The 18,033-nt window shown below is 44.4% G+C and overlaps 1 protein-coding gene across 2 annotated transcripts in view; it reads right to left on the reverse strand.

The window, feature by feature from the left end:
- braf (B-Raf proto-oncogene, serine/threonine kinase) overlaps nucleotides 1-18,033 on the reverse strand; it is a 78,535-nt gene that overhangs the window by 52,095 nt on the left and 8,407 nt on the right. For both annotated transcript variants that reach the window (XM_084330645.1, XM_084330646.1), the window contains exons 3-4: nucleotides 9,185-9,487; nucleotides 4,616-4,719 (exon numbers count right to left, since the gene is read on the reverse strand). In XM_084330645.1, the coding sequence (XP_084186771.1) occupies nucleotides 4,616-4,719; nucleotides 9,185-9,487 (407 nt within the window). The remainder of the gene's footprint in view (nucleotides 1-4,615; nucleotides 4,720-9,184; nucleotides 9,488-18,033) is intronic.

Genomic DNA, 18,033 nt, shown 5'->3' on the forward strand with positions numbered 1-18,033 from the left:
TCATTCCTTCAGTCCACTCAAAATTATGCTAATATTCCTTATGTTGTTTATGATATTAAAATAGCATATGAGTAATAATAACACATGGCGATATACTAAAAAGCTATTTATAATTTGTGGCTGGTAAAAAATCTGCCTGGCTGGTAGTTTTTCAAATCTACCAGCCAAATGGCTGGTAAGTCAAAAAGTAAATTTTGTTCCCTGAGCGAGAGGGAGTGTAGTGTTGAAGGAGGTTGTAGATGTAAGCAGGTGCTAGGGAGTGGAGGGCTTTGTAAGTGAGGAGACGGATCTTAAAATCAATCCTATGTCCTGACCACAGTCGCAGCAGGTAGGCTCTAAACAACATATGCTGTTAGCTGGTGGGTGGGGCTGATGATGCGGGCTGAGGTGTTCTGAACTAGTTGAAGTTTATGGAGGGATTTAGATGTTGAGCCAATGAGCAATGCATTACAGTAATCTAGACGGGTGGAAATGAGGGCATATTAATATTAATAATATGAATCCATATACAAGAGGGAGGGGTATACAAATTTAAATAAAATATGAAAGAAAAAGGCTCCTGGCGGCCGTTCGTGTCTATTTACCGCCTACGAGACGCGCGTGCAGGGGGCACAGGTTGGCACTGGGACTGCTGCCAGCAGCTGGAGAACTAATGGCTGCAGAACTCTGGGGCTATTAGGAATGGCTGACCACTAAGTGTGTCTAACTCTTCACCACCTAACCTGCACGGACTACAACGTATGACGTATATCATGCCAGTTATAGGGTACCTTGTGTATACTGCACCATGTGTATACGATTTACTTTTATTCATAGTATACATTCAGATTCAAATTATTTATTGCCATATTTATTGTAACATATAATATAACCGAGAGGGCATACAGACCCTCATCTGCACCTTTGTTTATTTTTTCACATATTTTTATATTCAGATATAATCTTATTGCCTATACAAACCCTGCCCATACCTGTACCCGCTGTGTGTGTGTGTGTGTGTGTGTGTGTGTGTGTGTGTGTGTGTGTGTGTGTGTAACTAGGAGGGATATGAGGACTGCGTGTGTGTAACTAGGAGGGATATGAGGACTGTGTGTGTGTGTAACTAGGAGGGATATGAGGACTGTGTGTATGTAACTAGGGGGGTATGATGACTGTGTGTATGTGTAACTAGTAGGGGTGTAAAGGTACACGTATCCGTACCGAACCGAACCGTTTCAGTGTGTACCGTACCGAACGGCTGTGTAGTGTACCGAACAAATACAACGGTAAGTTACGGTATGTTAACCACTAACGACCACCCACGGGGGCTGTTTTTTTCACAATCTAATATAATAATTTTTTTTTTCCCCCTTTACAAGTCAATTATTCATTTCAATATAGAATATTCATTGACAGCCCTACAAGTATAATTAGTTACTGCACACTACATCACCCCTGAGTGGAACATGGAAAGCCAAACTTTCCCCCACTGTACCGAAAACCCGTACCGAACCTTAACTTCAAAACTGAGGTACGTACCGTACCGTGGTTTTTGTGTACCGTTACACCCCTAGTAACTAGGAGGGATATGAGGATTGTGTGTAACTAGGAGGGATATGAGGATTGTGTGTAACTAGGAGGGATATGAGGAATGTGTGTGTAACTAGGAGGGATATGAGGACTGTGTATGTAACTAGGAGGGATATGAGGACTGTGCATGCATGTGTGTGTGTGTGTGTGTGTATGTGTATGTGTATGTGTATGTGTATGTGTATGTGTGTGTGTGTGTGTGTGTGTGTAACTACCGAAAAGACATTTAAATTGCCTTGCGTACAAATATACTTCTTCTTCTGTATGTCTTCTTCTACCTGTATGTCTTCTACTACCTGTACCTCCCCTCCCCCATGCTGCTATGATGCCTCAATTTCCCCAAGGGGATCAATAAAGGAATATCTATTTTTTTTTTTTTTTTTTAACTTAAATTTTTTATTAACAGTTATTTAGACAGACAGCACTTACAAAAAATAAATAATAAAAAATGAAGAGACTAGCATCACAATAAAAACAAAAAGAAAAAACAGTGCACATAAATATTTACATGGGTATCACATGGTTAGTTGTCTGGTTCCCCTACTGTTGTTTTCTAGGTATTTGATACAAAGGCTGATTGTGTATCTCCCTTAAACAGGCATAAACAGGTAATTCCTACTCAAAGACAATAAATGCTGACTAAGGTTTGTATGTGTGATCTGGGTCCAGAGACCCTCCTTTAACTTCTTTCTTCCCTTCTCCTTCGTCCTTTCTTTTTTTTTCTCTTGTTTATTAACTTTCACTTTGCCTTTTGGTTCACCCATACACAAACCACATCATCCCTGAATATTTAATATCACACCGTTAAACAGACATAAATAATAAGGTATAAAAGCATTCAGCAATTGTAATATCCCAAAAACAAATTAGAAAATATTAACTAAAGTACAGGTGTGTGACATGGGTTCATAGACCCTGCTTGAACATCTTTCCTCCTTTACCCTTCGCTCTCTTGTGTTGCATTTGGTTCTACCTCTGTGATGTCGTTCTCGTTCCTTTTATAATCCTCCCACTTTCCCCATCTTTCCCCAAATTTCTCTTCCTGTAACCTCAGCATGTGTGTTATCCTTTCCATATCCTGTATTTCTTCCACTATTCCTACCCATTTTGCTATTGTCGGTGGGTCTTCCTTGTACCACAGTCTCGTTATTGCTTTTCTGGCCGCTATCAACATTATCTTTATTAAATATTTGTCCCCCCCTTGTATTCCCTCGTGTGTCAGGTCTCCTAAGTAAAGCACCAGTCCTGTTTGTGGTAGCCCGTATCCTAATATTCTGATCATTGCTTCCCCTATCTCCTCCCAATACCCCTTCAGCTTCTGACATCCCCAGAATATGTGCGTGTGATTTGCCCCCTCCTTCCCACACATCCTCCAGCATGCTTTTTGTGTTGGTGCATATTTTCCCTTCAGCTCTGGGGTTATAAAGAATCTGATTATGTTTTTCCATCCAAATTCTTTCCATATTCTCGATCCTGTTGTTGAATGTTGTACCTCACATATGTTCCCCCATTCCTTCCCTGTTATTCCTATCTCTAGTTCTCTCTCCCATTTCTCCCTTATATAATCGGTCGTGTGTCCCTTGCTGGTCATTATAGCCCGGTATATTGCTGAAGGAATATCTCATCTTATCTTTCTTATCTTACATAATCATCTGATGCAGCACTGTTGACGTGGTGCCACGTTAGGAGAACCACGTTCCAAACATCTCAGACAGATCTTTGTGTGTACTTTCTTGGTAGTGTCACACATCTCAGATCTTTTTGTGTACCTTCTTGGGAGTGTCACACATCTCAGACAGATCTTTGTGTGTACTTTCTTGGGAGTGTCACACATCTCAGACAGATCTTTGTGTGTACCTTCTTGGGAGTGTCACACATCTCAGACAGATCTTTGTGTGTACTTTCTTGGGAGTGTCCCGCTGGGCTTGTGTGTGGGTATGACGGTGACTCAGGGCGGCGACCGAGAATGAGTGCAAACCAACCTGGAGAGGACGGGGTGTGACGCAATACTCCCCCCTAGTGGCTGAAATAAAAAATTCTCATCCAGTTCACAGTTCTTACTGGGTCATTTATACTATGTGGTGCCATATTTCAATGGATGTATTCGATACTTGACTTACTTGACTTAAACTCTTTTGCTCTTTGGGGAGCATAGGTCATTCATGAAATCTCTCCAGCTGGTTCGGTGTTGGGCGATTTTCTCTGCTTCCTTCCATGATGTTCTTTCTTCCTTGATATCCGCCTCGACAGACCTTCTCCAGCTGTTTCTGGGTCTTCCTGGCTTTCTCTTCCCCTGTGGGTTCCAGGTTAAGGCCTGCCTGGTTGTGTTGGAGGATGGTTTTCTCAGGGTGTGTCCAATCCAGCCCCATTTCCTGCGTTTGATTAGGGTTTCAAGTGGTTCAAAAGTGGTTTGCCAGAGCTGTTCGTTTGTGATGGTGTTTGGCCAGTAGATTCCCAGGATGTGTCGTAAACATCTGTTTATGAAGGTTTGCAGTTTGTTTGAGGTTGCTTTTGTGGTTCTCCATGTTTCTGCTCCGTATAATAGAACTGATTTGACATTGGTGTTGAAGATGCAGAGTTTGGTCTTTGTGGAGATGTGGTTTGAATTCCATGTTTGCTTCAGTATTAAAAATGCTGTTCTTGCCTTCCCTATTCTTGCTTTGATGTCTTTGTCGCTGCCTCCGTCCTTCCCCACGATGCTTCCCAGGTATGTGAAGGTGTCCACCTCGTCCAGTGCTTCTCCGTCCAGTTGTACGGCCTCTTCTAAACTCTTCTATTCGATACAATAAGACCTTATTATCCGCCTCCATGGAAACTATTTTATTAGTTATTAATTATTTCCCTCATCCATCTGATGTATGTATCATCTGTCTCTTTTCTATTTTATTTTATTAAACGTTTTTGTGTCCTCTTTCCCCGTTACCCTTCGAGAGGACTTTTGTCCCCTCACCAGGCCATCATTGAAAATAAGAATTTGTTCTTAATTGATCTGCCTGGTTAAATAAGGGTAAAAAGAAAAAAAATAACTGTGTGCATTAACCCTTACCCGTCCTGCATCCTGTACACCGCGCAGCACTCTGGGATGAGACCGCGCATCATCAGAGCCTTCTTCAACGAGTCCTTCACCGTTATGCCACAGCGGGCAGGGACCTGAGAGAGATAGAGACCGAGACAAAGAGAGAAAAGAGAGAGAGAGAGGAGAGAGAGAAAGACAAAGAGAAAGAGAGAGAGAAGAGAGAAGAGAGGGAGAAAAATAGAGGAGGCACACAGGGCAACGCAATCATCAGAGAGATAACGACCATGAGCTGATGGAACTAGCAACAGCTAACAACGAGGAAACGACATGTCGCAAAAACACAACGACTTTGGATGTTTAAACATAGTATTTGCAGAGGATTTTATGGCTTGCCGTCCCGCTCACATCGAAGCTTCTCTTTTTCTTTTAATATCTACGTGCCGCCAGCTTCCCGCTGTGCAGCTAATCAAAGCAAAGGGGGTCACCTACATTCACTCATCTCCCCTGGTCTCTTACCGCGCGCACCGGTGCGCCAGTGTGTCAACGGCTTTAAAAAAAAAACACCCTCGTCTTAGAAAAAGGAAAAGCGAGCGCCAATTTTGAGTCCAATGTCAATGCGAGTCAAATGTCAATGAGAGGCCAATGTCACCTTTCTATAGAAGCCAGGAACAGGACGGTGAGCTTGCCCTACGCGTTACGGGGGTCGTTTGAGGCGGTCGTAGCTAACAGGGCTCTCAGATAGGATTGCAATGACTCCACCGCAACTTTTGCTGCTATCCTGAAGCCTGCTGCTATACTGAAGCCTGCTGTTGCTATACTGAAGCTACTGCTATCCTGAAGCTACTGCTATCCTGAAGCTACTGCTATACTGAACCTACTGCTATACTGAAGCCTGCTGCTGCTATACTGAAGCCTGCTGCTATACTGAAGCCTGCTGCTATACTGAACCTGCTGCTATACTGAAGCCTGCTGCTATACTGAAGCCTGCTGTTATACTGAAGCTACTGCTATACTGAAGCTACTGTTATACTGAAGCTACTGCTATACTGAAGCTACTGTTATACTGAAGCCTGCTGCTATACTGAAGCCTGCTGCTATACTGAAGCCTGCTGCTATACTGAACCTGCTGCTATACTGAACCTGCTGCTATACTGAAGCCTGCTGCTATACTGAACCCTGCTGCTATACTGAAGCTACTGTTATACTGAAGCCTGCTGTTATACTGAACCCTGCTGCTATACTGAACCCTGCTGCTATACTGAAGCTACTGCTATACTGAAGCTACTGCTATCCTGAAGCTACTGCTATACTGAACCTGCTGCTGCTATACTGAACCTGCTGCTATACTGAAGCTAATGCTATACTGAGGCCTGCTGCTATACTGAGGCCTGCTGCTATACTGAAGCCTGCTGCTATACTGAACCTACTGCTATACTGAACCTGCTGCTATACTGAACCTGCTGCTATACTGAACCTGCTGCTATACTGAACCCTGCTGCTATACTGAACCTACTGCTATACTGAACCTACTGCTATACTGAGGCCTGCTGCTATACTGAAGCTACTGCTATACTGAACCTGCTGCTATACTGAGGCCTGCTGCTATACTGAGGCCTGCTGCTATACTGAACCTGCTGCTATACTGAACCTGCTGCTATACTGAACCTGCTGCTATACTGAGGCCTGCTGCTATACTGAACCTACTGCTATACTGAACCTGCTGCTATACTGAAGCTACTGCTATACTGAACCTGCTGCTATACTGAACCCTGCTGCTATACTGAACCTACTGCTATACTGAACCTGCTGCTATACTGAACCTGCTGCTATACTGAACCTGCTGCTATACTGAACCTACTGCTATACTGAAGCTACTGCTATCCTGAAGCTACTGCTATACTGAACCTGCTGCTGCTATACTGAACCTGCTGCTATACTGAAGCTAATGCTATACTGAGGCCTGCTGCTATACTGAACCCTGCTGCTATACTGAACCTGCTGCTATACTGAACCTGCTGCTATACTGAACCTGCTGCTATACTGAACCCTGCTGCTATACTGAAGCTACTGCTATACTGAACCTGTTGCTATACTGAACCTACTGCTATACTGAACCTGCTGCTATACTGAACCTGCTGCTATACTGAACCTGCTGCTATACTGAACCTACTGCTATACTGAACCTGCTGCTATACTGAACCTGCTGCTATACTGAACCTGCTGCTATACTGAACCTGCTGCTATACTGAACCTACTGCTATACTGAACCTACTGTTATCCTGAAGCCTGTTGCTATACTGAACCTGCTGCTATACTGAACCTACTGTTATCCTGAAGCCTGATGCTATACTGAAGCCTGCTGCTATACTGAACCTGCTGCTATACTGAACCTGCTGCTATACTGAACCTACTGTTATCCTGAAGCCTGTTGCTATACTGAACCTGCTGCTATACTGAAGCCTGCTGCTATACTGAACCTACTGTTATCCTGAAGCCTGCTGCTATACTGAACCTACTGCTATACTGAAGCCTGATGCTATACTGAAGCCTGCTGCTATACTGAAGCTACTGCTATACTGAACCTGCTGCTATACTGAAGCCTGATGCTATACTGAACCTACTGTTATCCTGAAGCCTGTTGCTATACTGAAGCCTGCTGCTATACTGAAGCTACTGCTATACTGAACCTGCTGCTATACTGAACCTGCTGCTATACTGAGGCCTGCTGCTATACTGAACCTACTGCTATACTGAACCTACTGCTATACTGAAGCTACTGCTATACTGAACCTGCTGCTATACTGAACCTGCTGCTATACTGAACCTGCTGCTATACTGAACCTGCTGCTATACTGAAGCCTGCTGCTATACTGAAGCCTGCTGCTATACTGAAGCCTGATGCTATACTGAACCTACTGCTATACTGAGGCCTGCTGCTATACTGAACCTACTGCTATACTGAAGCCTGATGCTATACTGAACCTGCTGCTATACTGAACCTGCTGCTATCCTGAAGCCTGTTGCTATACTGAAGCCTGCTGCTATACTGAACCTGCTGCTATACTGAACCTACTGCTATACTGAAGCTACTGCTATACTGAACCTGCTGCTATACTGAACCTGCTGCTATACTGAACCTGCTGCTATACTGAAGCCTGCTGCTGCTATACTGAACCTGCTGTTATAGTGAACCTACTGCTATACTGAACCTGCTGTTATACTGAAGCCTACTGCTATACTGAAGCCTGCTGCTGCTATACTGAACCTGCTGTTATACTGAACCTACTGCTATACTGAACCTGCTGTTATACTGAAGCCTACTGCTATACTGAACCTACTGCTATACTGAACCTGCTGCTATCCTGAAGCCTGTTGCTATACTGAACCTACTGCTATACTGAACCTACTGCTATACTGAACCTGCTGCTATACTGAAGCCTGTTGCTATACTGAACCTGCTGCTATACTGAAGCCTGCTGCTATACTGAAGCCTGCTGCTATACTGAACCTACTGCTATACTGAACCTGCTGCTATACTGAAGCCTGCTGCTATACTGAACCTACTGCTATACTGAACCTGCTGCTATACTGAAGCCTGATGCTATACTGAACCTGCTGCTATACTGAACCTGCTGCTATCCTGAAGCCTGTTGCTATACTGAACCTGCTGCTATACTGAACCTACTGCTATACTGAAGCTAATGCTATCCTGAAGCTACTGCTATACTGAAGCTAATGCTATACTGAGGCTACTGCTATACTGAGGCCTGCTGCTATACTGAAGCCTGCTGCTATACTGAAGCCTGCTGCTATACTGAAGCCTGCTGCTATACTGAAGCTAATGCTATACTGAAGCTAATGCTATACTGAAGCCTGCTGTTATACTGAACCTACTGCTATACTGAACATACTGCTATACTGAACCTACTGCTATTTTAAACCTTTTTATTATATTTTTTATTTTGTTTTCCTTCTGCTGTGAAGCACCTTGAGAGCTCACTGAGATTAAAGTGTGCTATATAAATTAAATCTATTATTATTATTATTATTATTATTATTATTATTATTATTATTATTATACTGAAGCCTACTGCGCTCTTACTTGAACTCGTCTCGACAAGCTCCTGGATTTTGCATATTTAATAACATTTCTGGCGGCTGATTATGTGTCAAAATAACCTCAAAATAATTAATAACGGGTGCACCGATTGAAGAGGAAGAAGATATTGTATGATAATGTAAAGAATGTCACTGTTCTTTATTATGTGCTCATTTTAACTCATGTACTTTTGGGTAATGATGATATGTAATGACCACTTAGAAAGCACAAAATCGCAATTTAACCCCTTCACTGCCGCACTACCAAACTGTTAACCCTTTCACTGAGACAACACACAGCAGGTTAACCCTTTCACTGTCACATGACGGCAGGTTAACCCTTTCACTGCCACACTACAGAAGGTTTAACCCTTTACTATCACACTACCGACGGTTAACCGCCGGTAGTGTGATAGTAAAGGGTTAAACCTTCTATAGTGTGGCAGTGAAAGGGTTCAACTGAAACCTCGATCCCCCCCCCCCCCCCCCCCGACGACGTACCACGGTCCTCTGTTTGTTGGGCAGGAACACCCTGACGATGGGCTTCTGGGGCGAGCGGGGGTTGGCCCGGCCGCTGCCGTCGGTGGGGGTCTGCAGGACGGCCAGGGTGTTGGGGGCCGAGGAGGAGAAGGACGGGGTCCCGCCGCCGGCGCCACAGCAGGCCGCCGTGACGTCCAGGAGGGTGGGAGGGGGTGTGGGGGAGGGGCAGGAGGAGAACTCCGTGCCGTTGTTGCCCATGGCCTCCAGCAACTGCTGCTCCCTCTGCTGCAGGGCGTCCAGCTTACTGGTGTACTCCTCGTAGGCCTGGAGGAGGGGGGGGGGTTAGGGCATGGCACAAACACAGGCATCTGGGTTAGGGGGGTTCGATCCCCACTCGATCGGGCTGTAGCCATCAGGCTCCACACAACCAATTGCTGGAGAACTAGCAGCTGGTGAACTTGAGAATTGTTAGGACTGTCTGACTTTGGATGCCACTGGTGAACATGGTCAAAACATGGTTGAATGCCAGCACCCACTTCAATGATAGCGTTGTGAACGCATAATCTATGTCTTATAACAGCCTGTTCCAGCTGCTGAGGTCAGGCAGACGCCTGCGAATTCTAGAGACTAAGACGGAGAGGCTTAGGCTAAGCTTCTTCCCCCAGGCCATCAGAGCCTTGAACAATGAACATCGAGAGACACAGAAACTGAACTATCCACACACAAGTACATACACGACACGCACGCTGAGCACGCTCACACACTAGCAGCCACTTTAACACTCATGCCGCACACACGCACACTTATGGCCAGAGGAAAGGCCACTTAAAATAGTATAACATCAGGAACAGTGTATTGCACTACTAAAGCTAACTAGCATGTCCTATATGCTCTGTAAATACTAATGTACAGATACCGAGATGGCACACCATGTACCTGTTTATTGCACTGTTTATTGGATTCTATTAATATGTTGTACCACTGTATTTTATTGGATTCTATTATATGTTGTACCACTGTATTGCACATCGTCGCGGGCAAGACCAGCCGCATTTCATTGTATACCTGTATGCCGTGACAATTAAAACTCTTGAATCTTGAGATCTTGAATCTTGAAATTATGGTGTGTCTAATCTTGTTTGCAGTCAACATTGTCGAAACGGATTGTTTTTTAATCAGTTAATTTCCGTTTTATACCATTTTGAAAAGTTTCAGGAAAATATAAACATTCCGTGATAAACGGCATTTACTGGAATATTCTGGAATACACAAAAAACGTAATTTTTCTGCCTATTTATGAATAGTTTTCAAATAAACGCTAGATTATCGATAGTATATGTGTACTTATGCACGCTAGAGAAGCGAGCTGAAAAATATATTCTCTCATTTCCTGATCAGCACACACACACACATAGGGCAACCGCTGATATCTCTGTGAAAACAGAACCGATTATCCTAAGACTGGTAAAATAGATTCCTTACCTCAGATCAGATGTTCTCCAAAAAGATTATTCCAATTCCTGATCGCCATTAATATCGATTGCGTTTATTGATTCAGCGCTGGGTACTGGAAATATGTATTCCACACTGTTTTCCGGCTCGGCAATCACTTCGATCACTTCGGATGAGAAATGAGGAAACTGGACCCCCCCCCCCATCAGTCTAATCCAATGGGGTGCAGTTACACAGGGAGAGACGATAGGGGCGGTATTTTCCCAATGGAGCTCAGAGAGAGGTTGCTGCACTAACGTGAGACTAGATTGATGAAATATGAATTCAAATCGCTAATTAAAAAAAAAACTACAAACAAACGCTATATAGCGTTGCTGGCATTCAACGGTCGGCATGAACTAACGACATAGCGTCGTTGGCACTCAAAGTGTTAATAATAAACACCGTTAGGACTATCTGACTCTTAACACTTTCAGTGCCAACGACGAGAAATCTTGTCGTTTAATCGTTTTTATTATCGATTTCCATAACTTTTTCATCAATATAGCCTCACGTTACCAGTGGGGATCTGTCCGAGCTCAAACAGGGAAAATACCGCCCCCTATCGTCTCTCCGGATGGTACTGCACCCCATTGGATTGGATTGAATGAAACGCATGGGGAAAAAAAGAGTCCGGATTCCACATTTTACTTGTCAGGCAAGTAACCGGAGACGATCCCAGTCATTGCCCACCATCAGAACAGCGTGGAATATGTCTTTTGACCACCCAGCGTTGGATCAATAAACGCGATCGATATTTGGAATGCCGATCAGGAATTGGAATAATCTTTTTGGAGAACATCTGATCTGAGGTAAGGAATCTATTTTACCAGTATTGGGATAATCAGAGCGGTTTTCACCTATATATCAACGTGTCCCATATGTGTGTGTGTGGCTGTGAGTGTGTGTAGCTGATCAGGAAATAAGATAATGGATTTTTCAGCCCGCTTCTATAGCGTGCATAAGTACACATATACTATCGATAATCTAGCGTTTATTTGAAAACTATTCATAAATAGGCCGAAAAATGACAACGTGTTTTGTGTATTACAGTAAAGCGCGATTCCTGCAGAATTTTTTTTTTTTCAAAATGGTATAAAACGGAAATGAACCGATTAAAAAACAATCCGTTTCGACAATGGTGACTGCAAACAAGTCATTGATAAGCGACGGTCGTATTAGACACATAATTTAAGATATAGTTTATGCGTTCACAAATGTAAGAGCTCTGTCATTGAATAGAGCGGTGGCACGCAACGGGGTATATAGGACTGTCTGGCATGGCTCGCACGGAAAGTGTTGATAATAAACACTGTTAGGATTTAGGACTAGGGATGCACCAATCCGATATCGGCCCCGATATGACTAAAATAGCTGGATCGGTATCGGGACTGAAAAAGTCGGATCAGTACTAGGACTATCTGACTCTTAAAGGAAAACTCCAACATTTTGGGAAATTAGCTTATTTAACATCTTCCCTGGAGTTAGACAAGAAGATACATACTGTCTCACGCACAATGAAAGTTTGTTTTGATATGCGTGCCGTATAGAGTGGGCCCTGTCTAATCCCAATGGCCCGAATGTGTTAACACATTCGGGGCCATTGGGATCCGTCTAATCCCACTCTATACGGCCAGCATTTCAAAACAAACTTTCATTGTCCGTGAGGCTGTTTGTAGAGCTAAATCTATACTTTATATTAGTGATATCTGTCCATTCTCATTGTCAATTGACACTATAAACCGTCCCTTCAAGATGCCTTAAATAAATAATTTTTTCATCAATACGTTCCCATTTTATAGCCTCTTGAATATGAGCGTTATAGCAGAATGGTCTGGGGTATTCCCTGGAACGCGAGATATAGGGTGCTAAGCTAATAACGTTAAATCGAATGGCGTTTCGGTTATACACAAGCTAGAGCTAAAACTCAAAATGCAAATCGTCTGTATCATGGTCCACCATGAATGCATGAAAGGGGGGGGGGGGGGGGGGGGGGGCAGGGGACGTTGTTTCTGATTATTGATTACCAATAACGGCATTAGCCTCAGTAGCCTCATACGCTGACCGGGTGGATGGCTATGAGAGCAAGTCCCGATCGGGCTGTAATTGACGTCAAATTGCTCTTACCTGTGGCCGGTTGGACTGCAAAAAGGATTTCCCAGTTATCGATCGCCATCTGGTAGATCCATATGTCCATTGGCTGATGATATATTCCTTTACTGCATACTGAATTCAGCGTCCCAAAAACTATTCCAGGCCATCGGCTACACGCATAGCTTTAGGCTAACAGAAAAGTCCATTCATAATAATAAAAAAAAATTAAAAACGGCCTGTAACAGGGAACACTGCATTATCGAGACAGCGCCCCTGTGAGCATCTGGCCGGTAATGCACTTTTCCGAATTCCAAGAGTAGGGTAAATCTGCAGTGCCGCTCGGTGACATTGAGTAGGATATTACAATGGAATAAAAGCCAAAACAACCCTGCCACGTATATATACGTGGTTGGCCCTTTAACTCATTGACTGCCAGCTATTATCCTCATCCTGTAGTAGCTACCGCCACCGCTGTAAATGGTGGGAGTCGCTCACCTAGTTTGCAGGGCTATAACTATTTAAATATTATAGCTATATTATGCAATACTACTCGGGCGGTCAGGTGGCGTAGCGGCGATTGCGCTCGTCACCAATGCAAGAGGCTGCGGTCTCGACTCCCGGAGTCAGCATTGCCTGCGGCTTGGGCTGATCGTCATACTAACCCGGTTAGGGGGAGGGCAAGTCGAGGGTGGGAAACTGGCGTTGTGGACAGCGACGCCTACAGGTCAGGTCTGGGCCCTTGCTCAGCGGAGGCAGGACTTGATGAAGGCAGCGTGACCTCCCACGCGTTACACTTCACCAATGAGAGTCCTCGCTGTCGCCGCACGTGTCGGAGGAAGCGTGCGGATGACTTCAGGGTTCCCTTGTACCGACCAGTAGGAGAACATGCGCACAACAACCAGGTAGGGGAGGGGGGAATTGGCACAACGACTAAATTGGGACGGGGATAAAAACAGAGAAAAATCTGAGAAAGAGAGGATTAAAAAAAATATATGCAATACTATGGCCCATTTGACATCGAGTATCTATCATTCAAGATGTGAAAAAGGAATATTTTTTCCATCCATAGATTCTCATTTTATACCGTGGTGAATATAAGTATGGTTTTAGAGTGGTCTGGGGTAATTCCTGGAAGGCTAGTAATAGCCTGCGATGCATATTATACTTAATCCATTGGCATTTCGTCCCTATACATGCTACAATAAAAAATTCAAATGCATATGATCGGTATATTATGTTCCATCATGCATGCATGAAAGGGGGGGGGGGGGGGGGGGGGGGCGTTTCTGATTAATTGATTGTCAATAACGGCATTCGTTGATCAGGGCGATGGCTATGAAAACTAGAGTTGTTCCGATACCGATACCAGTATCGGAAATGCCTCCGATACAGCCTAAAATGCTGGTATCGGTGAGTACGCGTCAAAGCTATGCTCCGATCCCATATGACGTAATTTATCAACAACACGTGCAGTATCCTCCTGCTGCGAGTGAGCATTAAAAGAAACGTGTTTTATATCGACCGTGAATTAAAGTGTCAATGCTGTTTGTCATTTTAACAGCAGATACTTTCTTAAATGCCATCGTCCCGACAGAGCGGTGTGACGGGGAGCTCTGATGTGTTCGCTTGCTGGTGTTATTAGCATTAGCTGAAGAGCTAGCTGAAAAGCTAGTTTTAGCTTTAACGTTACCTTGGCTAAAGTTGGGGCTATTCATAATCCAGCAATAATGGCTGCAGACCTGCAAGCAAAGTACAGCAAGTTGGCACAGGAGTATTCCAAGGTAAATCACCTTTTCACCAGTAACGTTTAGGGCTGCACGATTTTGGGAAATAATCTAATTGCGATTATTCTGACAGATATTGCGATTGCGATTTGCGATGCGATTATAACATATTTTAAAAAGTTTTTACAAGAAGCATGTTGCTGCTTTCTGTAGTCGGGTCCCAACTGCAAAATTACTGTATTACCCTGTATTATAGACTTTTACTATCATGTAGACTATTCTGCTTTGTGTTTACATGTGATGTATTGTATACATGCACATTTATTATGTTCTTGTGTGATGTATCGCACATTTTATTGCTGTGTGATGTATTGCAAATGTTATTGCTGTCATCTTGGCCAGGTCTACCTTGCAAAGGAGATCTTGTATCTCAATGGGACTTCCTGGTTAAATAAAAAAAAAAAAAAAAAAAAAAATGTAATTGCAGGCTTGGCGATTTGATAATTGCATCATTCCAAATCGCGATTTCGATTAAAAAACAATTAATCGTGCAGCCCTAGTAACGTTACATTGTCTTTCCATCTAGCTCACATTAACTGGCTAACCTAAGTGTCGTCACTGATCGACTTCTCGCACACAATCATGCACGCAATTAATGACATGTATGTCCATTTGGCCCACGCCATAACCCCCCACAGCATAATGAATCCGGTGTCCCGAAAGCAATTCAATTCGATCGAGTGAAGATCTTGATCCACGTTACAAGAAAACTCCGCCCGGATGACTTTCAATGACGCACAGCCACATACAGAGTCAGAAAGGAAGTGCAATACCGGCCGCATACCACCAGGCGGCGGTATCAGACCGTTGCGATCTCAGACACATTGCCACACAGTACCACAGCATACCTGGATGATTTATGAATGGAAATAGCGAATAAAAGAAATAATGATCCAATAACGATAACTCGTTGCAGGCATTATTCGATTGGCGGGCTGTAACAAGTATACTCGTTGTTGGCAGCCATTGAGTTAATAATAAAAACTGTTAGGACTATCTGACTCATAATAATAAACACTGTTAAATCTGTTATCACACATCCACCGACAAAGGCATCCAATAAAAGATCAATATCTGGATTTCAGGATTCGATATTGGATCGTTCATATGACGATTATTACCAGCATCACCGCTCAAGGGAAACCCGGTTGTGGTTCTAAAACAGTGGTTGTCAAACTATGTTTCCCCCAGCAGGGGGCCAGGGGGGAAGTAGGAGGCCGGGCTCAAAGCGGTCAGTGGAAATAATATCGCAATAATATAGTAAATTCTGTTAAAAAGAATGCCTTGCATTTGGATGTGGATGACAGGCTACTTAGCCTTTGCCCTCATCTCTGTCTGCTGGTAACCCATTCTTATTGGCTATCAAGTCTCTGAACAAGCGCTCTGAAAGTGCGCACATCAGCATACAACACCGGGCTGGTGACAGGCAACATGGAAGAACACAAGATGGCAAGATACAACGTCAGGAGAGCAGTAATAGAGGCAAAACGGCGTTACAGGGATAAAGTTGAACTTCAGTTTGAACAGGCTGACTCTAGAGGCATGTGGCAGGGCCTCAGAACAATGACAGACTACAAAGGCACCCCCCTCAAACTGAACAGTGACATCTCCTTAGCAAATGATCTCAATTCCTTCTATGCGAGGTTTGAGGCTGTGAATAACAACACCAGCCTACAAACCACGGCAATGGGGGGGGGGGGGGTCTGCTGATGGAGACTCAGTGTTCAGGGTAACAGAGCATGAGGTGAGACGGATCTTTAAAAAAGTGAATATCAGGAAGGCAGCAGGACCGGACGGCATCCCCGGCCGCGTCCTAAAAGTCTGTGCCGACCAACTGGCCCCGGTATTCACTGACATCTTCAACCTGTCCTTGGAACAGGCTGTCATCCCCACCTGTCTGAAGAAGTCCACCATCATCCCTGTACCCAAAAAATCTACGCCCGCTTGCCTCAACGACTACCGCCCTGTAGCCCTCACCTCCATAGCCATGAAGTGCTTTGAGAAGCTAGTGAAGGGCTACATCTGTTCCTCCCTCCCCATCAACCTGGACCCTCTGCAATTTGCATATCGCCCCAACAGGTCCACGGAGGACGCCATAGCCCATGTGCTGCACACAGCAGCATCACACCTGGACAAGAGGCAGGGGAACTATGTGAGAATGCTGTTCATCGACTACAGCTCAGCATTCAATACCATAGTCCCCTCCAAACTCATAGCCAAGCTCAGGGACCTAGGCTTGAACTATGACCTCTGCCAGTGGGTCTTGGACTTCCTGACGGGCAGACCCCAGGTGGTAAGAGCCGGCAACTGCACCTCCTCATCCATCACGCTCAACATAGGGGCCCCCCAGGGCTGCGTTCTGAGCCCCCTCCTCTACTCCCTGTACACACATGACTGCGTAGCACAGCGGAACAACAACACCATCATCAAATTTGCTGATGACACAGTAGTGGTGGGCCTGATCTCTGCCAACGACGAAAGGGCCTACCTGGAAGAGGTAGAGAACCTGTCACAGTGGTGTCAGGAGAACTGCCACTCCCTGAACGTCAGCAAAACAAAAGAGATGATTGTGGACTTCAGGAGGTCGGGGGTCAAGGACTACAGCCCCCTCAGCATCGACGGGGCACCGGTTGAGAGAGTGAACAGTTTCAAGTACCTCAGAGCCCACATATCCGAGGACTTGACATGGACCACACACATTGACAGTGTTGTGAAGAAGGCACGACAACGCCTCTACTTCCTCAGGCGCCTAAGGAAGTTCCAAGTCAGTCAGAAGATCCTTAGGAACTTCTACTCATGTACAATAGAGAGCATCCTGACCGGCAACATCACCTCCTGGTTTGGGAATAGCACTGCACAAGACCGTAGCAGACTACAAAGAGTGACACGTTCAGCCGAACGCACAATTGGAGGGGGGCTTCCCACCCTCCAGAACATTTACAACAAGCGGTGCAAGGGGAAGGCTAAGAGAATTATTAAGGACTCGAGCCACCCGAACAACTGCCTCTTTGAACTGCTGCGGTCAGGCAAGCGATACCGGAGTCTTAAGGCGAGCACAGAAAGACTCAGAAGAAGCTTCTATCCCCAGGCCATCAGGCTGCTAAACGAACAATAATCACTATGCAACAACCATCAAATGCACACAGCACACACACCCACACGCACACACTCACTCAAACAAACAACACACTGCAGCACCCACTCTCCACACTTTAGATCACACAAACACACTTACACTTTATATTTATTGATAAAGGATTTGCACTACAACTCGTACACCTACTGTGAATTGTACCTAAATTGCACCTCGTCCCATTTCTCCATTTCTGCCTTGCACTATATAGTATTGTATATTAGTACACTGCACAGTATTGTATATTGTATGGTAACTACGTCTATTCTGCATCGAACATTGTACATATGTCTAAACTGAACACTGTGACCTCATTTTTTTTACTTCTAATTTTACTATGTTATTTTATTTCATACTTATCTTGTCTT

The sequence above is a fragment of the Notolepis coatsorum genome, assembly GCF_963971535.1.
Source record: "Notolepis coatsorum genome assembly, chromosome: 15".
In the NCBI taxonomy this organism is placed as follows: Eukaryota; Metazoa; Chordata; class Actinopteri; order Aulopiformes; family Paralepididae; genus Notolepis; species Notolepis coatsorum.